The 27,060-nt window shown below is 54.4% G+C and overlaps 1 protein-coding gene across 3 annotated transcripts in view; it reads right to left on the reverse strand.

The window, feature by feature from the left end:
- Positions 1 to 237: 237 nt before the first annotated feature.
- FRMPD3 (FERM and PDZ domain containing 3) overlaps positions 238 to 27,060 on the reverse strand; it is a 57,562-nt gene continuing 30,739 nt past the window's right edge. For 2 of the 3 annotated variants that reach the window (XM_079318753.1, XM_079318754.1), the window contains exons 2-15: positions 26,565 to 26,727; positions 26,246 to 26,348; positions 25,860 to 25,905; positions 24,624 to 24,728; positions 23,514 to 23,621; positions 22,901 to 23,032; positions 22,299 to 22,418; positions 22,035 to 22,171; positions 21,117 to 21,240; positions 20,419 to 20,508; positions 18,876 to 19,055; positions 8,959 to 9,103; positions 3,916 to 4,731; positions 238 to 3,117 (exon numbers count right to left, since the gene is read on the reverse strand). In XM_079318753.1, coding sequence (XP_079174879.1) covers positions 260 to 3,117; positions 3,916 to 4,731; positions 8,959 to 9,103; positions 18,876 to 19,055; positions 20,419 to 20,508; positions 21,117 to 21,240; positions 22,035 to 22,171; positions 22,299 to 22,418; positions 22,901 to 23,032; positions 23,514 to 23,621; positions 24,624 to 24,728; positions 25,860 to 25,905; positions 26,246 to 26,348; positions 26,565 to 26,715 — 5,115 coding nt within the window. In that variant the 5' untranslated portion in view covers positions 26,716 to 26,727 and the 3' untranslated portion in view covers positions 238 to 259. The remainder of the gene's footprint in view (positions 3,118 to 3,915; positions 4,732 to 8,958; positions 9,104 to 18,875; positions 19,056 to 20,418; positions 20,509 to 21,116; positions 21,241 to 22,034; positions 22,172 to 22,298; positions 22,419 to 22,900; positions 23,033 to 23,513; positions 23,622 to 24,623; positions 24,729 to 25,859; positions 25,906 to 26,245; positions 26,349 to 26,564; positions 26,728 to 27,060) is intronic. The other variant, XM_079318755.1, reaches the window with a different exon arrangement.

The following is a 27,060-nucleotide window of genomic DNA, read 5'->3' on the forward strand; positions in this document are numbered from 1 at the left end:
CAAGTACTGTCACCAACAAGCCAGCATGGGGGAACAAGCAGAGAAGCTGCTCAAGCCCCACTGCCCAGCTGAAATGGCACAGCTTGTGACAGGGCACGGATTCACCCTTCCAACCCGTCACCAACCCAGCCATCAGCTCTGCAGAGATCAGAGAGTGTCCTGGCTGCCACAGACCCCGGGAGCCTGGGCCTGCAGCCACATCCTCACCAGAGCTGTGAGACTGCGAGCACAGCCGGCCTGTTGGTCTGCACAGCTGGCTTTACTTGTTGATCAGTGTCTTTAGGGAGCGTGTCAGGGTGCTCACCACCGTGGCCACCGTGGCTGACTGGCGGGCGAGCTGCTCCACGGCCTGCTGGTGGCTCAGCGTTCTGGCTGTGGACTCCTCGGCCGCCTTCAGGAGAAAGGTGTAGTTCCTCACCACCTCCTCCACCTTGGCCAGCAGCTCCTGGCGCTGGGACTCGGAGCGCACCACGTACACCAGCCTCACGAAGGTCTCGATGAGGCTGCTCAGCACCTGGAAGCTGCTCGTGATGGCGGAGAGCATGTGGCTGGGGCTCTTGTCGACGGCGGCCACGCGGCGGCACGACGCCCGCAGCTCCTTGAACTTGAGGGCCAGCTCCTGCTTGTACTCAGCCAGCTGGGAGACGTAGGCTTTGCAGTCCCGCACCTCCGGGCTCAGCACGCACTGCCGCAGGATGGTCAGCAGCTCGTTGGTGTCCAGCTGCACCTGCAGGAACCCGTTGGGAAAGCTGTAGGCGTGGCCTCGAAGGGTGTTGATCTTTGCCAAGCTTCCCTCAAAACTGGAGGTCCTTAAATCTATTTCCTGGGTCTGGCTCTCGTTGGGACTGCTGCAGGCTGTTGCGTCCAGGACCTGAAGAGTCCTGCTCATGACTGGGACCATCTGATTGTCCAGCTTCATTCCCGGGAGTATCTGCATGGGGATGGAATAGGACAGCTCATCCTTCTCGCTGCCGTCGTCTGCACCGTCGCATTTTCTGTAGTAAAAGCAGTAGCGGATGGAGCAGCACTTCTCATCCTCCATGTCTTCATCCCGCAGCTCAGCAGGACTGGGATACATCTCCTCCTGCACAGAGAACACTGCTGGGCCCTTCTGGTTCTTTTTGTCCTGTGCGATCTGGACGTAGGAGGGATCAGCCACCCCAGAGGCTTCCTGGATTTTGCTCTTCAGAACGGGACAGAGGATGCTGGGCTCAGGCTCTTTCTGGGGGCCTTTCTGCTTGGTTGTGTAGATGTTCTGGTAGACATCAGAGGACAAGGATGTCCTATCAGTCTTATCTAGTTCACTGACACTGTAGCGACGCAGCAGCTTCCTGTAGTGGGGTGCCCCCATGCACTCCCCTCGGGAGGTGCACGTTGCCAAACAGGACATGTCGTTCTCTGGATCTGACCGGTTGTCTCTGGACTCTAAACTTGTGGATCGGATCCGTTTGCCTTTGGACGGGCTGCTCATGCTTGTCAGCCTAATGGCTTCTACCTGCTTCTGGTCATCTGCAGCTTTATCCCTGCCTCGCCTCTCCAGCTCTGGTACCACCAGCTGGTTGGGGGGTGGCCTCATTCCCCTGCAAATCCGCTTGCAGTCACAGCTACGCCTCTGCTCCCTGGACATGCCTGGCACTTTTTGCACGGGACTGCTCCTCAGCTGGCAGCTGCAGCGCCCAGGGGCAGGTGGGTGCAGATACTCCTGTGGTGGGAGGTCACCTTTGCTCTTTGGCTTGAGCAGCTCCTCAAGGAATTCCAGCTCGTACTGCTTCACCTTCTGCAGCTGGGCCTGCCGCTCGTCTGTCTCCTTCTTCAGCCGCGTGGGAAATGTTGCAGAGAACAGGTTCCTAAGCCTGAAGGGAGCTTTGGGGGCTTTGGGTTTAGCTGGGACATCAGCATCTTGTTGGGTTACCTCCAGGGCTTTTTCTACTTTTTTGGAAGGCACAGTGCTAATCTGCAGGCTGTCGGATCTGGGCACCAGCTGGATTGGCCCTTTGGCTTCCTCACTGGTGCTCCTGAAAGTGCTACCAGGTGATGGAGAGTGCACGTTGCTGCTCTCAGCTTTTAAGATTTTGGCTGAGCTTTCCTGTTGTATTTTCTGTCCTTGATTTGAAGGAGCTGTATGTTTCTGCAAGACGAGGCTTGTGGCTTCCCCACCTGCCTTCTGACCTGTCTCTCCGCTTGCAGCTTTTCCTGCAGCATCTCTGCTCACTTTTTGCTGGTAGCTTTTAGAGGCAAAAGTCTTACTGGACATCATTTCCTCACCTGCTGAGGCAAGGTGGAAAGCTTCAGCCTGACTGCCAGGAGCTTCCTTAGGACTTGGAGAAACTTCACAGTGCTGCTGTGGAGAGAGCTGCTGCTGCTGCTGACAGTTGCATAATGTTTCTGCAGTTTGTGGACCTCCTTTAAGTGTCAAAGGCTTGATGCTGGCTGGTGCGCAGCTGCTGGTACCATTCACGTTCTGGTCTTCTTTTAAGGCTGATACCACTTGGGGAGCTGAGGCTTTTGCATTTGCCACCTGCTGCAGAGCAGCTGAAACCATGGCTGGAGTTACACTGCTTTTGTGATCCAGGAGGAGCTTGGAGCTCGGCTGCACCTCTTTGGGCATCTTCTCTTGTACATCCTGTGCCTGCTCCCTGCTCGGGGCTGCTGTGGCATGCAGAGATACCTCAAAGGCAGCTTTTGTGTGACCTTTGCACTCAGAGCTTGGCACTGAAGCCCCCTTGCTCTGCTCACTAAGCTGGGGGGTCAGCCCTGGCTGGGCAGCAGAGGTGCAGCTCTGCTCCCCGTGCTGCTGCTCCTGCTTGCTCTTGCAGTTGGTAAGGCTGGGACTTTGGGTAGAGAAGGCTGGCTTCAGTGAAGGGCTCGGGTCCTGGCGGCTCAGGGGGTAGGGTGAGGTGAGGACAGCCTGGGCAGCACAGCTCTGGATTCGGAAAGGCAAGTCCTTCCTGGCCAGGAGGTTTTCTTTGTTGATGTGTTGAGTGAGGAAGTAAGCTGCGTTCTGATGCTGCTTCATAGCAGAGACCATCTCCGAGACATCGGTCAGCTCTGAGGAGTTTGTTTCGTGGCCAGAGTCCAAGGATGACTCAGGAGTGATGGCAGCCAGGACAATAAGACCTGAGGAGGGACACAAAGAAAACCCCACAACAACCCTCACACCACAGCGCTGTGTGGAGGAGAGGGGAACTCCTTGCTGCAGAAGGGTCCCAGGAATGCAGGGCACATTGGAGAAACTTCTGTGACTTCTCACAACTAAGAGATAAGGCTTCTAAGGGAGATGACTTGTCAGCATTGAGCTGGCTTGATAGCTCCATTCAGCAAGAGCTTCTGGCCCAGGAAAACATCCTGTGAAACTTTCCGTTGTTGGTGGTAGCAGAGCTATAGGGATGTGTTTGGCACAAGAAGGAACATTGGGCAACAGGTACTCTACCACAGTGAGTAGGGCAACCAAGGTGGGAAGAGGGACAAAGGACTGTGCTGCCAGCAGGCTGGTCCCAGAGTCACCCATCTGGCAGCAGGTTTGCCCTGTGAAGGGCTCACACACTGCAAAACCTGGGTGGGAACCTGCAAAGACCGATGGCCAAAGGCCCCAGCTGAGTGGGGTTACAGTGGGGAGGAACTCATGCTCACAGTACTGGATTGTTAGTGACTCGCCCCAGCATCGTGGCATGTGGCAGGTATGGGACAACCCAGAGACTCCTTCAGCCACTGCCAGGGAGAGGAGTCCCACCTCAGCTTCACAGACATCTTCTGAGCAGCCACTTGGCTGCTCCTGCTACAGCCTGCTGCCACAACTCAGCTTTTACTAGAAACTGCTTCACAGTCACTTATAGGATGGGAGGAGACTAAAGGGAGGGATGTACAGTAGGAAAGAAAGGCTACGGGGAAAAAAGGGAGTCACAGCCACTAAAATACCTGCTGTCTGCTGTGGCGGGGGGTGTGGACAATCCTCTGAAGCAGCCAGGGCTTCCAGCGCCTGCAGGGTGGACACCAGGGCATCGTCCAGCTCCTGGGCGTGGTCGCGGACGGTGCGGGGCTGCACGGTGTCGATGAGCGTGACCGGGATCTCGTCGTAGAGGAGCCCGCGCAGCTGCCGGCCCTGCTCCTGGCTCTGCGCCGCCCGGCGCTTGGGGTCGTCCTCGTCGGAGCTGTTGTCTCGGAAGCCGGGAGGGGGGGCGGCGATGGCGGGCAGCAGCGACGTTGTCTCGTCCTCTTCCTCGTCGTTCCCAGGAGGGGGAAGCGACATCAAGTCCACCATGTTGTCGCGGGTGCCGGGCTTGCCGCCCGTGCCCGCGGCCAGCCGGCTCCTGATCCTGGCCTGGCAGGACTGGCAGTAGGAGTGGGCGGCGTCGCTGCGCAGGTGGGTGTCTATGGTGTGCGCCCTGGCCCTGCTGCCCTGCCTGTCCTGCTCAAGGCCAGCCGGCTCGCACTCCTTGGCTGCCCCGTTGTAGCCTTGGCCAGAGCTTTTGGAAGTGGGGTCGGATTTGGTCCTGGGACGAGTTTCCTCAAAAAAAATCAGGTTTTCATTGATATCCGTCCCGCTCTCTTTTTCCTTCCTCTGCTCTCGCATGTGCAGGTAGCAGAAGCGGATGAGCTCCGAGTCCGAAGCCCTGGTGGCAGAAGCCCCGGCTGCTCCGGGGACAGTGGCAGAGCCACCCACCAGCCCATTCTCCTTCTTTCCCACGTGCCCTGCTGTGGCAGGCCGCTGGAAGTTATGTGAGTTGATGTAATCTAAACCAAAACCACAACAGGCACATTAGCAGCAGCAACAGGATGAAGGGAGAGCAGCGTGGGGAAGCTCCTGCTCACCCTGGAGAAGCAGCTGTCTGTGTGTGTGCTCTCTGCCCTCCAGCCCTCAGCACTGCACGGGGACACCACATTCCCTGCAGCACAGTCAGGCACCTGACTGGTGCTTTGGAAAACGCTGGGCCTGTCTGCCAGGAACCAGGATAGAAGAAATGTCCTGCACCACAGAAGGAGTTGGAAGGGACATTTAAATGGGATCTGGCCCAATCCCCCTGCAATGAGCAGGGACACCTTCAACTAGATCAGGTTGCTCAGAGCCATGTCCAACATTCAAGGAAACCTTGAACATTTCCAGGGTTGGGAACCTGTGCCTACACCTCACCACCTCATTATAAAACTCTTCCTCCTTGCATCTAATCTGAATCTACTCTCTTTCAGTTTAAAACCAGTCCTTGTCCTACAGCTACTATTAAAGCCTTATTAAAAAGCCTCCCTGGAGCCTTCTCAAGACTAAAACCTCCAACTCTCTCAACTAGGAGAGGTGTTCTATTCCTCTGATCGTTTTCATGGCCTGCTCTGGACTTGCTCCAGCAGGTCCATGTCCTTCCTGTGCTGGGGACCCCAGAGCTGGAGGCAGCACTGCAGCTGGGCTCTGACCAGAGTGGAGCAGAGGGGCAGAATCCCCTCCCTCCCCTGCTGCCCTCAGGGCTTTTGCTGCAGCCCAGGACACACTTGGCTTTCTGGGCTGTGAGTGCACATGGCTGGGTCATGTCCAGCCTCTCCTCCCCCACATCCCCAAGTCCTTCTCTGCAGGGCTGCTCTCCATCTGTTCATCCCCCATCCTGGATCAATACTGGGGTTTTCCTGCCCCAGGTGCAGCACCTTGTACTTGGCTTTGTTGAACCTCATGGGATTCCCATGGGCCACTGCTCAAGCTTGTCCAGGTCCCTCTGGATGTCACTCTGTCCCTCAGGCATTTCAACTGAACAACTCAGCTTGGTGTCATCTGCAAACTTGCTGAGGGTGCTCTCAATCCACTGTGTCCTTGATGAAGACATGAAACTCCTGGCCCTGAGCTTGATCCCTCTGCTGGGGCAGAGCTGAGCCCAGAGGAGAGCTGGTCAGCACAGAGCACTGAGACACAGGGATGTGGGTGCTGCATCACTGATAACCAGCTGTATCCAGAGGGCAGCAGGAGCCACCTGGCTGCTCCAAGGACCTCCAGCCTCAGCCTGCTACAGCTCAGTGTTATATGGCAAGAAGGAATTGTTGCCATTTTTGGGTAACGTTGGCCACATCAAGCAGTGTTCATTAGGGGACTACTAAAAGTGGAGTATTATTGCCTTTTGGAGACACATCCACTGTATTTTGGCTGTGTTCAAGTGACAGACACCCCCCCCAGCCCCTTGTCCCTCACTGCCCATCATCCATGTTATTTCCATCTGGCTACAGCTCTCGATCAGGCTGGCTATAACAGAGCCCCTTGCTCTTGCTGTTAAATATCTCCCAGTGACAGCCTCCCCTTGTTCCCCTGTGCAGGGAAAGTGGCTGAAATACTGCTTGAATGTCTGACCAGTGGTGCATCCCTCAGGAGGGGCATCTGCCTGCATTGCAGGTTGGATTGTGCAGCTGGGCTGAGAGCACCTGCCGGGGAAAGCAGGTTCTGCCTTACCAAGGATAAATTAAATCAAACAAATCCTAATTAAATTCATTAGCTCAACAAATTGGACAATTTGTCTCCCCAAACACATGTTTGTATTATACTGTTCATCACCTGCAATGCTAAAATCCCAATAAAAACAAAATCCCTTTAATGCCTGGCCATGGCAGCGCTCAGAAATGACAGCTGTGTGAGGCAGCACAAGGCTGGCAGTGCTGGGGATGTGTGGGCTGTAGCAGGGTGGCAGAGGTTTGCTGGCTGCCCATGCCAAGCCAAAGCCTGCTGCTGAATGGAGCCAAACCCCTACAATCCACAATCCAGCTGCTGCATGCTCAGGAAGGAGAAAACTTCCTAAACAAGGACCTGAGAGAGCTACTAAGGGCAGAGAGCTGCCTGGCTGCTGATGGCTGCTGGTGAGAGGGGGGAGAAGGAGGGACAGGGAGGTGAATCACCTGTGTAGCTCCAGCATGGCACAATGGAGGGCAAGGCTCTGGCACATGGCTCCGCAGGGAAATGCAGAGAGATGGATCTAAGTGACAACATTCGGACAGCGTGCGCATTTCTAAAAATGTCTGCTGCTCAGCAGGAGGCTCTAATGGGCCTCAGGGAAGATGGATGTGCTCCTCTTCTAGGTAAAAACATGGGCTAAGGCTTGATTTTATATTTAAGATTCTGGCACAGTCTGCCTGCAGCCTGGGAAGTCTGGGCTAACTTAATTCATCCCAGTGGGGCTTTCTCCTGCAAGGATGTGCTAATGATCAGCAGTCGCTGCTCCCTGTGATCCTCCCAGCTCTGACAGCTCAGCCTGCAGCCCTGTGGAGACCAGAACTGTCAGCACACTGTTCCCCCAACACTCTCTAAATTCACTCCTCCTCAAGGACTAGGCTGAGTGCACTGGGTCTGCAAGGAAACTGCTCCACTCCACTGGTCACAGAAGTTTTCACTGCACCCAGGAGGGCAGACCAGGCAAACAGAGAGGGGCTGGCACAGATCCATCACTGTCCTTCCCACACTGTGACTCCCTCTCACACTCACACTGCCCCTGCAGAGTTACTTACATTGGTTCCCTGACACTGTCAAGAACAGGGCAAGATCTGCAACCCTTTCTGGTAGGGGATTGGACATGGCCCTGACGCAAAACCCCAGAAAAAAATTCTGGCTATTGTCACAGTAGCCAGAGTATGGAAAAACACCACTGGCACATTCCCTGAGAGGGCAGGAACTGTTGGTGCTGCCAGCCTCCTTCCAAGCCCTTGGGTGTGGGATGATCTCCACTTCTGTGACTCCCCACATGCCCCATGTATCCCTGTAGCCCACGTCAGGGTGGCATAAGCCAGGGAAGGACCACTCTGATGACACTTAAACCAGTTCAGCTGAAAACACCCTCTGCTCACAGCAAAATGTGATTAAAGACATTAAATACAATTTCCATAGGGCAACCAAGTGACAGCTATCAGTCAGAGACACAGGGGAAAAGAGGAAAAAAAGCTGCTTATACTTACACCAAAATCACCTGCCAGGCCTTTTCTGGATTCACTGAGGTTGCTGCAGGTGCATTCCTGATCCCTCTTGTGAGTGTGTCCTCCCACATGTGCCAAATCCATGTTCAGGTGCCTTCCTCAAAGGCACCAAGTGCTTTCCCAAGGACCCTGTGAGCTCTCTGAACTCCTCCTACTTCCCCAAGTCAGGCCCATCTTGAGAAGGGAGTTTTGACACTGGCAGCTGAGCTGAGGACTTGTCTCAGCTCTCTGGAGCTGCAGTGTCACTTGGGAGGTCTGGGAGTGACCTTCCACAGGCAGCTGGGTTGGTATTTTGCCCATCTCTTCCCACTGAACCCGTATTTTATATTTCCCTATACAAAAATTACTGGATGAGAACACCTGTATGGAACAGCAGCATGTATGGTTGGCTCTTGTTTGAAATCACTGTTAACAATCATTTGTCTTTTCAGAGGGTGACTCACACCTGTAATCCATCCTCAAGGGACAGCATTGGTGCCTGTTGGGATGGAAGCTCCTGCTGTGTCCAGACCAGCCTTCTGCTCCCTGAAGAGCTGGGATAGCAAAGTTGCCTTCCTGGTTTAGGAAATCAGCAGAGCAGGGCTGCCCTGCTCAGCCCCCAGGCTGGAGGCAGCAGGAATGCAGTGCCCTGAGCTCACACACTCAGGTGGGGCTCCAGAGCAGGATGCCAGCCAGGGGATGTGTGCTGCACCCCTGCAGCAGTGCACAGCTGCTCTGGGAGGGCCCAGCATGGGGCTGGCAGCTTTGCAGGTCAAACAGCACCTGCTGGAGCTGCTCCAGGAGCTGCCATGACCACTCATGGTGAGTGTTTGGAGCCTGAGCTGATACCACAAGTCATTTTGGCTGACCCAAAATGAGGACCTGTCTTGCTCTCTGGTTAAAGAGGGAGTCTGCTAATTCTCAAGGTGAATGGGAGCAGAGGGGAGATGCCAGAGAAAGCCTTCAGCTTCCTCCTGCTGCAGAGTGCTGAGCAGAGGGAGGGGAGGGAGGCTGGGGAAGGGGCTGGCACAGAAAGCAGAGGCTGAAACGTACCTGCCTTGATAATCTGAGGTGGGGGTGGCTGGCTGGGGGCCCTGGACAGGATCATCTTCTTGGAGTCCACCAGCAGACGGCAGTAGCCCGCGATGAGGCAGGCAAAGTTGGTGGCCTCAGGCCACTCCATCAGCAACACCAGCGGCTGCAAGGCAAGAGCAAAGTGCAGGAGGGCTCAGCTGATGGGCAGAGCTCCACAGAGCTGTGCTGGGCCTGCACTGGAGGAACTGGAGAGCTGCTGCTGATCCCAGCACTGCCACATGAAAGCTCAGCTGGGTGCACAGCCTTGCTCAGCTCACCCAACAAATGGCCATGCTCAGAAAAGTGTCTGGATGCAGCTGTGATTCCTGCTTGCTGACTGCACATGGATGAGGGAGCCACAACAATGTCCTTCTGATCCTCTGGCTCCATGTCAGTGCTCTGAGCCCACCTGCAAGTACCTGTTCAACCATCAGGCCCTTGGGAGGAGTGCAGGGAGTTTGAGGGGTCTCCAGCTGCCAGAACCCCTCTTTCATTGCCATGTTTCCCTCCCATAAATTAAAATATTTGCTTCCAGCAAGATGCCAAAGGGGCCAAATCCCACTACAGGTTCCCTCAGCTACCACTCTGAGATTGTGGATCTTATTTAAATCTAACCCCTTGGAAAATTAAATTAGTGCTCAGGAGCAGATGGTGCTTTCCCTTTTAGGAGAGCATTTATTTGCATGCTAAAAAAGATCTTTGCTTTAAAGAGAGAGAAAACTCAGACATGATCTGTGTGACACACATAACCTCACAGCACAATCTAGCAGCAGACAGTGCAACTCCCAGTTCCCAGATTGTCCCAAGGAGAAGATTAGCTAACCCAGGGAAGCTGCTGGGGTGGGATCCACTCTTACCCAGCCAGTGAGGTCCTGTGCACTGCTGGGACCAGGCTGGGCAGAGCAGCCTGTGTCAGCACAGCTCACTTGAGAGGTCCATGCTCCATCTGAGCCCCCAGCACTGCCCAGGACAGACCCATGAGATGGAACAAATTGACAAGTGCCTTCAATAGTTATGGCAAAGGCAGCTCCTGCCCTCACCTCCCCCTTGTATAAAGCACCTCTACCTAAAGGACCTTTGTTCCCAGTACAGGGGATATCTGAGCCAACTGGGGGATGCTGAACTGCTGCTGTCTCAGGCTGCCTGTCCTGCCACACTCAGCCTCTTGCACACTGAGAACCCTCCAGGACTCAGAAGAATTCATTTACCACATTCAGAGAATGCCAAGGCTGTTTTAAAAATCACTTAAGCCTACACAGTGTGAAAAGCATTAAAGCTATTTTGGTTTTCTTCTTTTATAACCACAAGAGGTTCCTGGTACCCACTGGCCAGTTTTGTGCTCTGCTTAATATTTGCTGCTGTAAGCCACCAAACCAATTCTGGCAAAGGAAGACACACCTTAAGAGTGACATGCTTTGGACCATAAAATGCAACAAACTTGGGTGTGAAGCCATCAGCCCTAGGCAGAGCTGCACGTGATCCCCAAGCCATGCCATGCCCTGGCAGGGGCAGATTTCTCCCAGGGCCAGGGTAAAGAAGTTCTCTGGCTGCTGTGCAGGAAGATAAAGAATTAACTTGATGTAGAAGAGAAGTAGCTTGATCAGCGAACATCCTCTGCTGAGAGGCTCTGCCCCTGCCTGCTTGACAAGGCTCTTTCTGAATCCTGGAAAATAAACCTGAGATGACACAGATCAAAGGGGAAGTATCAAACCAGAGAGAGAGGAGTGAAGAGATTCTCAACTTAGCTCAAAGGAGGCAGGCATGCAGTGGTGAGGGGGGTGACACCTCTTAGCCCAGCTCCAGTCTTGACATAAGTGATGAAAGGAAACCATGTGTTCTGTGTATGAAGCATCCTTAAAACAAGTGGCTTCTTCACAGGGCTAAGCCCTCCTGGGTTTTTCCAGCCATCTGTTGAATAAGGACACATTTGTGCATTTTCCCTGCTCTGTTCTGCAGGGTTTGGAGTGTCAGCAGCAAGAGAGGGAGGCAATGAACACCCACTGTCAGGAGATTAAACTATGAGGCCAAGGTGGGCTGAGAATCCCTTTCCAAAAGGCAAACCAGGGGATAGTTTCCACCATGTGTGAATCCCAGCAGGGCAGAGTGGCACAGGGCTGTGAACCTTCACTGCCTCCCTGCCAGAGCTCACTGTGCAGCCCCCAGGGCAGCACCTCTGAGACCTTATTCCATCTCTGCTCAGCTACCTCTGCCTCAGGATGCTCCCACCTACCCAGAGATGGGACTGCAGGTTCTTGCTGGCAGAGGCAGCCCCTGGATCAGTCCTCCTGAAGGGTGAAGTAGAGATACAACAATCCTGACTGATGTTTCTTGACTACAAATGCAACACCAGGGTGCTGAGAGCTCCCCATCAAGTCTCCAAGCAAGTCCAGCCTTCAGATTGGCTTGCAGCAATAAATGCATGGGGTTAACTGTGGCACTCTGCTCTGAACAGGAGGAATCTTAAACCTGGTTAACATTACAGCTTAGAAAAGATTACTCTGATATACTAACAGCTGTGAGTATTCTTCAATTATCAAGCATATAATATTGTTGTTAGGGATTAAATCACTTGAGGTGCAGTTTGAAGCCATCCACCCATGCTGTGGATGTGTGATCTCCCCCTGGCCTGGGGAGTGCCATGGGTCTGTGTCCTGCTCATGGATTATGAGCTGTTTACACTGACACTGACTGTGAGCAAAGCTGCTGCAGTCAGCCTGTGCATCTCCCTTGGCCTTGGTGGCTTCTTTGCTGCTCACTAACAGAATTCTGGCACAAGATCTGAGCCTTTCCCACATGGGGTTACAAGACTGAGTCTCTCTCTTCCACTCCACTGGGTAGTTTTGCTGAGATTGCAACAGCTCAGCTGTCTTTGAGGTGCCTACCCTGCTACCACATCCCCCTGAAATCTCAAAGTGATTTATGGAGCCAAGAAGCAGAGGCACCCTGATTGCAGCAGCCCTGTTCCATTGGGAAATGATTCCACAAAGAGGAGGTATTGGGGTGGCAGCTAATGGAGGGGTTATTTTTAGGCACTGGCAGCCTTGGTCACCCTGCCCCATGTGGGCAAGGCAAACGAGATCATGTGGAGACAGCCAGGCACGGGCAAGCTGAGCAAATATTGACTGTGAACAGGTGCACAGAACATTTCCAACTCATGTGCTGAGGGTTTTAGGTGGCACATTCAGGGCAGCTTTGTGGGGAGCTGCTCTAAATAAGAACAACACTGAAGAACTGCAGTCTGTGCTTTGAGTTTCCTTGTGACACCCACGGCTTCAGGCACATGGGAAACATCCCTTAGAAAACATGCTTTTCCCTTAGAAACATCCTGCAGAGGCAGTGAGGGCTGGAGCCTGAGGTCAGGACTGGCCTGGTGCCTGAGGGCTGGTGCTATTGTGACTTCCCTGTGTATCTCCCTGCAGTTCTTTCAACTCGCTGCTCAATCTCAACCAAACCCAACAAAAAGGCAGAACCTGGAAGAGCAAGAATCTGTCTAAGTTTTCTAAAGCCAGTGGTGGACTAGGGCAGAGACTTCAGTGAGCAGCTGGAAGGCAGGGAGGGAGGCAGCAGGGGCAGAAGCAGTGCTGTTCCTCTGGCTGTGGCCACAAGGTGCAGAACCCTCTTTCCCAGCTGCTAATCAGGAGATGAGTTGAGCACTGATGGGGAACAAGTTGTCAACCTGGATAAGCCCTGGCTGCCCTCCCAGCACACACCTCTGGCCTGTCTCATGCCCACCAGCCCATCCTCCTCCTCATTCTCACAGCACATCCTTGCTGCTACAGCTCCTCAGGGCTCTGCTCCCTTGGGAAATGCCTGTGTTTTGTTAGGACAGCAACAACTTTAAGATGAAAACTCTGAGTTTTGCACAGAAGCAAACTTACTGGGATAACCTCACTGCTCTAAAAATTGGCCAAACATCAGATTCCCAGTGAGATGCCCAGGTAAAGGTTCATCTCTGACCTGCAATGTGCCAACATGGAAAGAAGCAAATTTTCACAAGGATGCTCTTCCTACATCTAATTGTGTCATGCCAGTCTGAAATTATTCATGGCTTGATCTTTCACTCATAATGGTTTCCTAGATTTTCCAGGCCTCATGAGGAAAGGACACCTTTTCATTCAAAGTCTCTTGCTTGGTAACCAATCTCTCTGTGAAGTAAAACAAAATACATTTATACTGGATAAAATAAATGACTTTTTTATTAGTTTATTAATGATAAAGTGATTTTTCTATTATGCCCTGCTTTTAAGTAAGATCTCAGTGTCCTTCTGGAGGGTACTTTCTTGCTCAAAGGTCTGTAGGAAATTTTCTGGCCAGGGTTATGCTAGATGATTTTAACAGTCCTCATACTGAAATTAATTTATGACCCAATCTATTCATACTATAACCTCTAAGATTATATGCATTTCCTTTTAATCTCCCCTCTTTATCATGCACTTTGGGTCTCACCCTACTTCCTTTAATGCAGAAAGATGGGAGATGAATTTACATAATTTATGTTCCTTGGTTTACTTGTGGTGCACTGCCAAGTTTTTATTTCATAATACAGGTACTTGGGCCTAGTGAGGCAGCAGTCAATTTTTCACTTCTACTTGACCTTTCCTTCTTTCCCCTTAAGCAGTATTAACTCAGCTCTATCAATACCAGGCTGCTTGTGACTAGGACCACTATTCCCACTTGTTGATCAATAAGGGCACTGCCTTGGTTAGACCTGCAGGTTTCTCCTTCCTTGGAGGGCTGCATTTTTTGGTTGGCTTTGGGACTTATTTTGTTTGCTCTTTTTTTGTGGCTTTTTTTGTTTTTGGTTGGTTTTTTTTGTTTTGTTTTGTTTTTGTTTTTTTTTAATGAACAAATTAAATTTGGCTTTGCAGGCTTGGAAACTCATTTTCTCCACATGCTGTCTGCCTCTCTTGTTTCTGGCTGGCTCCTGTCCTGGTTGCCTGCAGGCAGTGCTCTGGGTGGTGCTGGAGCTGGGAAGTGCATAGTTTTGCATCCTAGTGCTTTGCTTTACATCCCATTCCTTTGCTTACCATTCCATTCCCTTTGCTTCCCATCCAATTCCCTTTGCTTCCCATCCCATTCCCAGCAGGGATCTGTGTCTGCCCCTCCACCCCAGGTACTGAGCCAAAGGAAATCTCAATCCCTCTCTCTCCCACGGGATGACAGTGCTTCAGAATGGTTTAATGCAAATGAAGATTAATTCAGTGTAAGGAACCAGAGCCACAGGCTCATTGTCACTCCAAAGCCTCTCTCTTCCTGTAGGAGAAACCTCAGGGTGAGTGTGGAGGAATGTCAGCCTCACCTGCCCTGTGACTTTGATGGGGCTCCCCACTGTGTTCAGACTGGAGTCTGGCAAATACACATCAGGCACTGGTCTCACCAGTGCACCACAGCACATCCTGCCCCAGCTCAGGGAGCACAGCCAGGCTTGGGGCTGGCTCCAGCAGGGAAGCTCAGGGGTCACCATCCCATCACCTGGCAGAGGAAGGGGCTCTTGGCTCCTCCCAGGGCAGAGCCCCAGCTGTGCACACATTCCTTCTTTCCATGGCAGGCTGGAAGCACGCCCTGGAACACCAACACCAGTACCCAGATTCCAGGCACAGCAGCAGCCAGGGACCTTTCTGAATTAATTTTCCCTTTGTTTTCCTCTCTCAAGTCTTGATCTCGGCTTAAGCACTGGCTGGCTGCGAGCCCTGCTGGGAGAGCAAAGGCAATTACCCCATGCCTTTGATTGAACTGAGCCTGGCCAGCAGCCAGGGCTGCAGGCTCCTGCCCCAGAGCACAACAGGGACAGGGACAGGGATGGGATCCTGGCCCAGAGCCCAGCACAGGGACAGGGATCCTGCCCCAGAGCCCAGCACAGGGACAAGGCACAGCCTGGGCCAGGCTTAGCTGCTCCAGCTGTCCCCCAAGCAGCTTTCATTCACATTCAGAGTGCTTCAGCAGCCTTTTCCCAATGTCAAGACTGTTAATAACAAAAAGCCCAGCGGTGTGCAGCTGTGTAAATCAGAAAGGAGAAATGCTCCATTGGAAAAGCCATTTTCAGTAAGAATAAACCCTCAGCTCCTGTGGGAGCTGTGGAGCTGCACAGCCAGGGGAGCCTGGAGCTGGGCAGTTCCCCCCACACATCCTGCTCTGGGGAGCCTGGGGGAACGTGGGGGAGCAGCAGTCACCTCCCTGTGCCCCACCCAGGCTGCCAGGCTTGTCCAGGTGCCAGGCAGGAGATGCTGGCATTGTCCTTCCTGGGATACTGGGAGGTACAGGAGGACTTTGCAGTGCTGCACCAGAGAGGGAGATGCATGCCTGAAGCTCGATTCTGAGCTGGCCCAAATGCTGGTCCCAGCAGGAGGGGGAAGCCTCTAGGAGATGCAAAGTCCCCTAACCTGGCAAGATGCACTTAATGTAAAAAGATCACAGGATCCTGCCCTGTCTTCCCTGCAGCTCTCACAGACCTTGCAGGGAACAAAAACCTTTGGAACCAGCAGCAGAAGCCTGGAGGTTTTTGTTCTTCTGTCTGTGCAGCTCCTCTTTGAGGGGTTCTGTCAGCATTTGCCCCCCTCTTGCCACAGTGGCAAAATGCTAAAGAAGGCAAAGCAGAGGTACCAGCCCTGGGTTTGTATCCCAAATAGGCTCTTTTAAACAGAAATTGAAGCCCAGGATGGAAAAGCTCCAAAACAAACCAATTAACTACCTCGTGAATAATTCATAAGACAAACAGTATTTCTTTTCCGTCAGAAATAAATGCAAATGGTTTATGATCTCCTCAAGCCTATTTTTTACCTGAAAATCTCCCCCAGTTCCTTCCTGGCAGGTGAGTCTGGGCTGTGGTTGCAGGTCAGCAGCAGATAAGGATGCCTGGGCTGTGCTGGCTGGTTTGGTCAGGGTGTTCAGACCTCAGGGCTGCTCCATGACCTGACCCCTTCTTTTAGCCCATAATTTTAACTACACTGAGAAATTCAAGATGGTTTTTCTGCACAAAACCCTAAACCATCATTGACCATCTGTGTTTCCACAGTATCTCAGTGAGCACCTCCTGCAGATCCAGGCTGGGAGCTGCCCCAGCACCAGCAGCCCATGACAGCAGCAGTGCCAGGCACCAGGGTGAAACAGCCCAGGGGGACATCCCCTCCTACACTGCCATCCATGGAGCTCTGACAGCCTCCCAAGGGTGACATGGATTTGACAGGTCCCCAGAGCAGTCAGGACACTACTTTGAGCCCTCTAATGGTTTGCAGCTCACAGCAGAAATGGATTGATTTGCAACCTGGGGCTTTAGCCAGTGACACGGTCAGTGCAATAGAACAATTGCAGGGAGCAGATCAGCACTGTGAGGTAATGATCTTTTTGCCTGCTTTTCTTAGCCTGCCTCATCTATCGCTGTCCTGTGTAGGATTAGCATATGCCTCACTCTGGAGCAGACATTCTGGCTTTAAAACCCAGCCCTTTGGATAATGGCTAAATGAAGACAGATAACAGCAGCCTCTGCCCTGGCACGCTGCTGTTGAGCCTGCTGAGATCCATAAATGGGCTGCTTGCTCCACTGCAAGCAGGCAGAGGGGCTTTTGGTGACCAAAGGCAGCTGCCTGGAATTTCTGATGGAGATAAAGCCATGGTGCATGTGGACAGGCTTGCAGGAAGTATGTGAGCTGGTATTCCAGTGAGCTGGCTTTCCTCCAGCCTTTGTGGGGCTGGATAGCAGGGTCACAGGAGAAAGGCTGCTCCTGCAGCAGGGAATGGCTGGTGGAGGCACAGAGTGGATTTCTGCAGCAGGAAAGGGCTGGTGGAGGCACAGAGTGGATTTCTGCAGCAGGGAATGGCTGTGGGGAGCAGCACAGCAGGATCTGCGTGGGAATTGCCACCTAATTCAGAGCAGATGGATGCCAGCATCACCTAAGCCTCCAGAGCAGCTGTCCCTCCTGTGGCCAGGCTGTGCTTGGGGGAACAGTGCTCTCTTCCACACCAGGGAGAGCACAGCAGCACCCCAGGAGGTCAGTGCCATGGAGCTAGGTGACAATGGGGACAGCCATGCTCAGAGCACTCCCAGTGAGCCACAGCAGTAACAGGGTCATGAATAGCCTATCATTAATGCATTAATATGGTGATTTATACACACAAATCCAAGCAGAAGGAACCAGCAGGGTTACTCTTGGTGCAGGCAATATTCCCTGGTTATTCCTGCTCTGTGAGGAGTAAATTGATGGATTCTTGCACAGTCCAGGCAGCTGGAGGAGCTGGGCAAGGAGGGCTTCCACCTGCCCAGGCAGCAGCAGGGGAGGGTGAGGGCTTTGAATGGTCAGGACAGGCACAGCAGGACACCAAGGCTTTAACTGCACAACAACTGACCTCGGTGGGATGCAGAAAAGGGAATGTTAAAAATGTTACAGTTGACCAAATACCCACTGAATTAGGAATGCAAAAAAAGGGCTTTGTCAATGAGGCTGTGGAGGGGAGAGCTGAAGCAGAGGGGATGAGGATTAACACAGCTCTGGCAGAGGCTACTGGGGTTTTACTGCAGGTTTGCAGAGCTACTGCACCAGGCACAGCAGCAGCAGGAAAACAGACTTGGAGGAATTAATGAGCCAGGTGGGAGAAAGTGCTAAAATCCACCAGGACAGGAGGCAGCAGGAGAATCCTAAACAAACCCACCATGATTACAGCTGTGAGACTGAAACAGTGCAAAGAAAGGACTGTAGACAGGGCTGAGCCTTTCAGACCTTGCAGGAGATGAAACAGAGACAGCTGGCAAAGCAGTTCAGCTTCATCAGTCTTGAGGGAAAAGGGATGGCTGGGGCAGGAAAGCTGACCCAAGCTCAGAGGGCTTGTGCAGATACACCTGTGCAGCAGCACCTCCATGGCCACAGAGTCCTGGCCCCACTGTGCCTCTGCCAAGTACTGCCTGACTAATTAACTCCAAACTCAATCCTAACTCTTAAATTGGAGTAGAGTCCTGTGGAATTCAGTGGGAGGAGAGAAGAAGATGAGGCTTGGCTTTTATCTGTGAGATCTCTGCCTCTCACCTATCCTTCCCCATGGGGCAGGGAGGCAGTGACATTGAGGATGCCCTGGAGACACACACAGCCTTTGAGGCTGTCAGGGACATGGTCCAGCTTGTTAGAAACCTGAGCAAAGGCCAAGGGAAGATCTCCTTAGGATCTTGTGGCTGCTGCACTGGGCACTAAAGAAGTAAATAAAGACCTTACTGTGCTGCTGACACTTTTCCTGGAGGGTTTGGGACCCATGGCAGGACCTGGCCACGGGGATGGACTATCAGAACCAGCAGGAGATGGGGGATGATTTCATAGGGGGCTCAGGAGGGTGTGCCAAGTGGTGCTCTGGGGGCTGGAGGGGAGGATAGTGGGGGCAGCTGACAAGATACCCAGGGGGTGGCTACTGGGCCAGGGACACACAGTCATCTGGGCTCACACTGAGCCTGGCACCTCCTTCCCATCACTGCCACTTTATTCAACAATCCTGCCTGGCTTGACAAGCCCCATAAGTGCTACTAATGCACAAAACCTACCAGTCCCTTCCAGTAGCTGCACCCAGCCCAGGTGTGGCTGTGCACTGTTCCTCTCCAGCCCTGAGCAGACGTGAGGTGCTGTTCTGCCTCCAAAGGGTCCTGCTACCTATCTGGCCTGTATCCCCTTCCCCACCTGCCCCAGGGACCCTGCCTGAATCATTAGATAGATGTTTGGGTCATGGCCAGAATGCCTTATGCCTGCCCTGTGGCCCTCAGCAGCAGTCCCTGCCTGTGTGGCACAAGGAGTCAGAGCAACAGGGGAGATGCTGCAAACCCTGGTTTGAAAGGGGTTTTGGAGTCTCTAGGAATCCCCAAGCAGATTCTCCAAATAACCAGCCTCATATCCACACCCCTGTGCCTCCAGAGCACCCACACCTACCTTGGCATCCAGGATGCTGGTCTCCACCCGGGCCACGCCCTGGTTCTCCCTGAACAGCTGGATCTTGCTGACCTTGCTGAACTCTGACAGCACCGTGGTGAGGTTGGTCTTCAGGTCAATGACGTGGCTGATGCCGTGCCGGGGTCCCACCAGCAGGGTGGTGGCTGGCTGCTTCTCATCCTGGGGGCACATGGGGAGAGAGACACAGCCAGGGCTGAACAAACACATCCTGGGGTCCACAGGCTGCACCTGGCTCCCTCCATGCAGCCAAGCCTCAAGGCTGGCAGCTTGGTCAGGTCCAGGATGGCTTTTGTAGGGCAGCAGGTAAAGCTGGTGTATCATCCTGCCTCCCTGAGCCCCTCTGCAGGGCTGGGAGTGGAGTGCAGGACGCCAAGGTTATTTAAAAGTAAAGCTCTGAACTGACTGTCCACATGAAATATTCAGACTCACTGGTGTCACTACACTAAAGTAAGTGTGTTACAAATCTGTCTGATCTGACATTGCCTCTGAGAGAAGGAAGCAAGGGAGGGAGTGAATGCATTTCAGAAAAGAAGAAAGACCAAAGCCTCGACTGGAAATCGAGATCTTTCTTGCTCTGGTCTAAAAGGATGGTTCAAGCCAGGCATGGAGGGGAAGAGGAGCTGGGCAGACCATTGCAGAAGATAATAAGGGAATATTTTTTACCACTTCAACACATTTCAACACACAGGCTGGCTCAGAGGCATTGCTTTGGTGTCAGATATAAAAAAAAGAAAGCTGTCTACTCAGGCAGTGTCAGGAGCAGGCTCTGACTGCTCTGCCATGGCACCAACCAGGCACCATGAGATGTGTCTACACAGATTTCCTGCAGACAGCCCTCTGAGCTGTGAGTGAGGGGCAGAGCAGCCCAAAGGCTGCCAGAGATGGAACCCAGGAGGCAAAGCACAGGAAGCCAGGGAAGTGCTGAGACCACAGGTGGGGGTAAAGGGAAGGGTGGCAGAGAGGTGACACCTACATGGGAACCTGTGGGTGGGAGTGGGGTGAGAGGGACGAAGGGTGAGCCAGGCAGTGGGGAGCCTTTGTGGGTCCTGTTTGGGCTGGTGGCTTTCCCCCTGCTGAGGTGGTTTAGGTGAGCAGTGGAGATGAAGAATCACTGTGGCAGTGATCAGGATGGAGCACCTGTGAGTGGCAGCAGCCCAGCCAGGGCTGTGTGGGCAAGCAGGAAACACAGTGGCCTTTGCCAGGAGCTGCCCTCCTCCAGGATGGATGGCAGGATGTGCCAGGCATGACTGAGCTAAAAACACATGCCTGAAACTACTCCAACCTCACTGAGCAGGTCATCTCACTGCCCCACAGGCTGGCAAGAGAGAGCAGATCCTGACCCTGCAGACCTGACAATCCAACCTGACAGCAGAGGTTCCAAAAGCTTTTCTGGGTGGGCTTGGAGCTCAGCAGAGCAGAGCAAGAGACTGAGGAAGTTGTTTCTGTGATTTCCACGTGCCCCTGGCTGCCCCCAGCACACAGTCAGGAGCAGGCACCCCCCAGCCCAGCCTGGATTACCTACCAGTCCCACCGTGTTGAAGAGAACCCCAGCAAAGGTGGGCAGCTCATTCAGGATCCTCAGGTACTGCAGCTTTGCCTGGGCTGTGGAGACCTGACAAAACATCACACAGGTGATGAGCACAGGGGGAAGAGATGCAGGAAGCTGGGACAGACCTGGGGGCTCTCAGGCAGGGGTGCACAGCAAGCTGTCAGGCAGCTCTGGGCATGGGCTGTGCTGGCAGAGAGTCTGAGTCGTGGTTTAGGGGGGGTCTCCACTCCCCTGCCACCCTGGGCAGCTGCTGGGAGCAACTCAGAGCAGGAAGGAGCCCCAGTGCTGGATGTATAACCCCCTGAGATGTACAGCCCTCCCTCCCTCTCTCCCTGGGGAGCTGTGAAGGCTGCAGGGACCAAGGCATGGCTCAGCAGCTGCCTCCAGAGCTTCCCAAGCCCAGAAGCAGAGATAACAATGAGCTGATGTGTGCCACTCCAGCCAAGCTTCAGCTGATCTCACCCCTGATCCTCACTGCACTCCCTGCAATCCACATCAGCTCTTGAAAGTGGATTCAGGAGAGACAGTGTCTACCAGGCTGTCTGGGATTTATCTCCCATCCAGGGGATTTAATAACAAGAGTCCCCAAGAAGCTGGGGACAGCAAGCTGGGGTGGAGGGCAGGCTGCCACCCCACCAGCCCTGAACTGGGCCTGTGTGGGCTGGGCTCACCTTGGTGCCACCAGGCTGGTGCTGGTGGGCTTTGAGCTGCTGCGAGAGGGATTTCCGGAGGCTCTTCTCTTTGATGAGCTGCAGGAGCGAGGGGGGCAGGAAGGGCTCCAGGCCCCACTCCTTCCTGTGGGGAGGGAAGCCTGCATGAGCTGCCAGGTTGGAGACACTGCCAGCAAGCAGAGAGGGACAGAAAACTGTCCCAGAGCATCTTCTTGCCATCAGAGGGAGCTGGAGCCACACCAGCACTTCCTTGGTGCCACAGCTGGAGCAACAGCAGCCCCCAGCTCAGGTCCCCAAGGGGGATGGGACCCCAGGCTGGAGACACAGCTACCAGCATCAGGCTGGGGAACAGCAGTGCCATGCTCTGCAGCAGACCACAGCTCCCACTCACCTTCATGTAAGCTTAGGGGATGCAGGGCAAATTCCCAAACCTATTTTGGGGTGCTCTCAGGGTGACCCCTCCCTCCTTCCTCCCTATCCAGACTGGGCAAGGCCAGCCTGCACAGATGGGCTGGGTATGGGTTTAAGTCCCCCAGGAGCCACAGGAGGGCTGAGCCAGTGCTGCACAGCTTGGTGACAGGCTGAGACTGCACAGCCACAGAGCCTTCTCCTTGCTTGGGTGCAGGTAGAAAATCAGCCCAGATTCCCATGGAAATGATCCTGGGCTCACAGCAAATGTCCCCAGCCCTGGCTGCTGCATGCAGGTGGATGTCAGTGTGAGGGGGTCCTACACAGCCCCATGGTGGCATCAGGGGCTGGCTGTCACTGCTGCCAAGCCCCTGAGCCACCACCCAGCTCAGGGGGGCTCTCAGAGCATCCCATGCTTCACACCCAAAACGTTGCTGTGACACAGAGACACAGGGAAATGACAACAAAGTGGGGCTATGTGGAAGCCTGGGGACAGGGAGGAGGACTCACTCCACATTCTTGAGGGAGACCTTCTGGCTGGGACGGGTGGCTGAGACAGTGATGTAGATGTGGAGGGCAGCCAGCCCCAGCAGCATCTCCGGCTTGGGGTCTGTGCCGAAGCGCTCTCTGATCACATCGTTGCGGCTCTGTGGAGGCAGAAAAGGTGTCCTGAGACAGCCACAGGGACAGGGCACTGCCACCTGAGGGGTGCCACCACAGGCCCAGCCTTGGCAGAGGTGTAGGCCACGAGCACCAGCAGCCCCCAGTCCCCACCTGGATGTACAGGTACTCGAAAGCTGCAGGGTCCCGGCGCAGCAGCTCCACTGGGTCCTTGGGGAAGAAGCTCACACGGAAGAGGCATCTCATGCCGTGGTAGTGTGTTCTTTGCACAACCTGTGGCAGCAGCAGAGGGGAGCAGTGAGCCCAGGAACCACTGGCTGCAGGGCACGAGATGCCCTTTCCTCTCTTCTGGCGTGATATTTGATTTCTCTCTTCCATGCACCACCTTTATCCCAGCAACATCCCAGCCTTCCTTGGTGTGTCAGCTTTGCCTGGTGCTGTAGGGTTTATGCCACTCAGGCTCCATGATCCCCATTTTGTCTCTGGTTCTGTGCAGTGCCAGCTTATTGGCTCTCCCAGCCAGCTCATGAGTGCTGTCTGCAGCTGCCCAGGCCAGAGCACAGAGCAGCTCCATGGTGCTGTCAGTGTGGGATGGATAAAACCCTGACTGTCTCCCTCTCTGGCCACTCTTTTCACCCCTGAGCCTGCAGGATCATGCCAGAGGCACAGCACAATCCCAGCCTCACCCCACACTGGGGATGAGGAGGCTCTCTGTGCCCAACCCCTCACCTCAGCCATCCCAACACCCAGCTTACATGGGCCAGTGGCTGCTTGTCCTGGAGCAGCAGGAAGCGGTGGCTCTGCTCCGAGCTGGAATACTCCAGGACCAGGGCAAAGTGCTCGATGTGCCTCAGCGACAGGCGGTCCTGCAACGTCACCATCACGTCCTGCAAATGCCAGGGACAGGCTTGGGTGTGAGGCACTGGCACTTCCCCAGGGGGAGCTGGGACCTCACTGAGAGCCCACTCATCCCTGGCAACTGGGGCTGTGCCAGGATGAGGCTGAGAGGGTCCACAGGATGGCACTTTCCAGAGGGAGGTGAGCAGCAGGCACAGCCCCAGCACCTGCAGTGACACTGTGGTGGTGCTGAGGGAGCTGGGCTCTGGCAGGGAGACTCCACCCTGGCTGGAGGGCAGGCTGACAGCAAGGAGAGAAGTAGGAGAGGCAGAGAGCCAGCAAACCACCATCCCTGCCAGCTGCAAAGCTGCTGCCTGGGGAGGCAGACAGGCCATCCATCACAGCAGAGCAGCTCGCAGCCAGCCCAGCGCTGCTGCGGGGTTTGTGCACGGGAAGCAGGAGAGGGAAAATGGATTGGGCAGGTGGGAGGAGAGGAGTGTCACAGTGCTGTGGGACAGCAGAGGGACTCACCTTCACTGTGGTTCGGCCATCAAACGTGAAGGATTTGATCTGACCGTTCTCCAGGAAAACCTTCAGCACGTTGGGAATGAGGAGAAGAGCTTCTTTCTTCAACATGTCCTGGCATGTGGGGCCGGCAAAGGGGGAGGCAAGGAGGGTGGGGGGCACAGAGGGAGGGTGGGGAGAGAGAGAGTGTCAGTGATGGAGTGCTCATGGCATCCTCTGCTGCTCTGGGCTTCTGTGCTAAGAGGCACATTTCCCCTGGAAACAGCATTCTGTTGAGCCATCAAGAAGCACAGAGCTGAGGCAATTCAGAGCTGCCTGAAAGATTCACCTCCTCAGCTCCCAGCAGCTGCAGTGGGAACAGAGCATCTTGCTCTGCCCAGCACATCCCAGTGCCCATGCCTGATAGCCTCTCCTGCTCCCCAGCTGGTGTCCCAGAGGGGAGGCATGGCTGGGGTGGCTCAGAGCTGATCCCCCTTTCCTGACCCTTAACACACACCTATCTCCCACCCAACCCTGCACATCCCCTTTGCAGGAAGTTGGGAGAAGGCTGATTGTATTTGGTGAGAAGCATTTCAATCAGATAATTACCTAATTGATTTTGCTTAAAAATAGAACGTGCTAGAAGCGCTTTACAGGTTTGGTTTTTTTCCAGTTTTGTTTTGTTGTTAATAAAACCTTCCTGCAATTTAAAGATAAAAGCACTGGGCTGGAACTCTTCAGCTTCCACAGCCATTCAGCAGTGCCCTGGTCACCCTGCCCCACATACAGGCAATCCAAAGCTTTTGGGATCAGGCTGCAAGGCACAGATCTTCCTTAGAGCAGGTACTGGCATTGCCTGGATGCCTCTCCTGGGTGCTCAGGGGGACTCAGTTGAGACCAGGTTTCTAAGGCCAGTTTTTGGGGCTCCTTCAGAGGGACAGAGGAGGACAACAGAAAGTCCCCCCAGCAGTGACCCAACACTCTGACTGTGCCCAAGGGCATCTGTCCCGTGGGGCTCCCCAGGCCAGAGAGCTGCTCTCACCTGCAGAGCCCTAACCAGGGCAGAGGAGCCCTGTGGCCCCCAACACCCCACACCCTGGGACACCTCAGCACAGAGGAAGGCAGGGCAGGACTTACTGGGTCTGTCTCGCCGACCGTCACCTGCTCTGAAAATCGGACTTTGGCGGGGTTGGATCTCAGCTTCGCCTTCTTGGCTGCACTGATGAAAGCAGATTTGGGAGACTGGAAAGAGAGCACTGGGTAAATCACCTGCCTGCCCTTGGAGCCATGGTGTGGGGAAAGGCAAACATGGGGCCCAGAGGAAATGCCTCTGGAGCCAGTGTGATGATGGGGAGTGGGCAGCAAACCATAAAATGGGGAGGGTGGAAAGCAAATCCTCTTGGCTGTGCTTCCACAGTGCTGCAGGCAGGGCCAGAACGATGAGCAGCAGCCCCTGAAGACACACCAGCACACAGCAGTGTGGCAGGGAGGCTGCACCCCACTGAACAGCTGTGCCTGGCACCCCTTGAGCTCCAGCAGATGTCAGCCAGGTCTTGCTTGGGGGCACTGGCACCAGTTGGATGAGAGAAATGACCCCCTTGGATATGGGTTTGCAGGTCCAGGGAGATGGCAGGACCCCGGGCATCCCTGCAGGATGTTCTGGTGGCAGTGCCTGCACATACCCCAGCACAGAGACAGCTGTGCCACAGAGCTGTGTGTGTCTGATGGTGCCAGCACCAGATGAGCTGCCTGTCCTGGCTGGTGGCCATTCCAGAGGAAAAAAGCTTTTTTGGAGTGTGGCACACACCCCCACTCCTGACAGAGCAGCTCTGGGTGGGAGCATCTCCTTCCTAGAAAGGAGGGGAGCACTGGGGAGCTCTCACACTTCTTTCCCAACATCAAAGACTCAGTGAAGCACAAATGGTGCCTCTGGTGTGACTCTGCCCCAGTGCACCATGGCCATGGTGCCAGTAGCATTTCCAGCCCTCCCGCAGCCCAGCCCTCCCAGCTCCCCAGGGACTCCTGAGCCAGCAGCAACCCCTCCCTGCCACCTCTGGCACCATCAGACATAGTTACTCCATCAGACACACCTGATGTCTCAGCAGGGTTTGGGAATATTTTTCCTCCCTCCCTCCTGGTGACAAGGATGGGGAGATGGCTGCACACCCACTGACACCCCAAGGGGCCGTGGCAGCTCTCAACAGACCCAACAGCTTGGAAGAGCCTTGGGGTGGTGGGACATGGGTCCAACAAATCAGCTGAGCTGCCTGAGTGATCTCCCAGGGTCTCCAGGGACCCCACTTCAGACTCCAAAAGGGCTTTTCACCCCTGTCCCAGCTCCCCTGGAACTGGCCATGACCCTGCCAGTCTCACCTGGTGGGTGTGCAGGACCGTGAGGATGATGAAGTCCTTGGCCTTCCTGTGACAGAAAGGAGAAATGAAGATGGATGGGACCTTATGATGATGGACCACAACATGGGCAACTGAGAGCACATCCCACCCTTCCCAGCCCAGTGGTGGCTGGGACCTTTGTGGGTTCCTTGGGGTGCTTGACAACACGGCTGTGGATACTTTCCCACTTCTTGGCCAGCTGGGAACGACTATGGCACTTGCTCCAAGGCACTCCCCCTGCTCAGGCTGAGAATTCCCCACCCCAGCAGTGACTGGGTATGCACTGACAGCCCAAGGCTTTGGTAGGGGAACAGCAGCCTGGCATGAGCCCTTCCCCAGAGGAGATGAGGGACAAGCATTGTCCTCACCTGACAAGCTCGATGAATCTCTCTCTGGGGGCTTCACTCACATCCTCATCGTTGATGGCCAAGATCTGGTCTCCTGGCAGGAGTTTATCCTCAGAGGGGCCGCCTGCCAGGAGAGAGGGTCAGGGCCAACCCAGGCATCCCGGAGCTGCGGGGTGGAGGGGAAGCAGAGGGTCCCAAGCATCCCAAAGCATTGTGTGCGGCTGCGGAGGGCACCCTGCAGGCCCGCCAGAGGGGACAGCCGAGCCCAGGGCGGGGTCCCAGCAGGGGCAAGCGCCGCTGCGTTTGCTGGCTGCGTCCAGGAGCACTCCCCACACCCTACCTGCTGCCACCGACCGCACCAGCACGGGCCGCTCGCTGCCGGCCACGAAGCCGAATCCGAGGAGGGGGTGGCGCCGCAGCGTCACCTGTCGGAGCGTGGCCGCAGGCGGCTGCCCACATTCCATAGCATCGCCACCGCGCTCCTCCGGCATCACATGGCCGCGCTGCAAGCACAGCGGGGAAACACGCTCACTCTCCTGATGGATTTTAAACAGCTTAATAAAGGCAATAACAGACAATACAGCAAAAGGGTGGAACGGCCGGGTGCTTGGCATTCTGCCAAGAGCACACCTTAACTCAGAAAACGTTTAGTTAAATGCAGCAACCTGTTGCATATTCACAGAGCAGTATTCAACCAACATTTTCCTACTTTTTAAACCTTTTTTCCTTGTGGCTCCTTCTTGTCAGTGCACTCCCTGATAATGGAGATCAATAAATCCTTTCCCTGGACTTCTGGTGTTGTCACCCCTGTCTCCATCCAGATAGGATAATCCAAG

Source organism: Erithacus rubecula (assembly GCF_903797595.1).
Source record: "Erithacus rubecula genome assembly, chromosome: 15".
Classification (NCBI taxonomy): Eukaryota; Metazoa; Chordata; class Aves; order Passeriformes; family Muscicapidae; genus Erithacus; species Erithacus rubecula.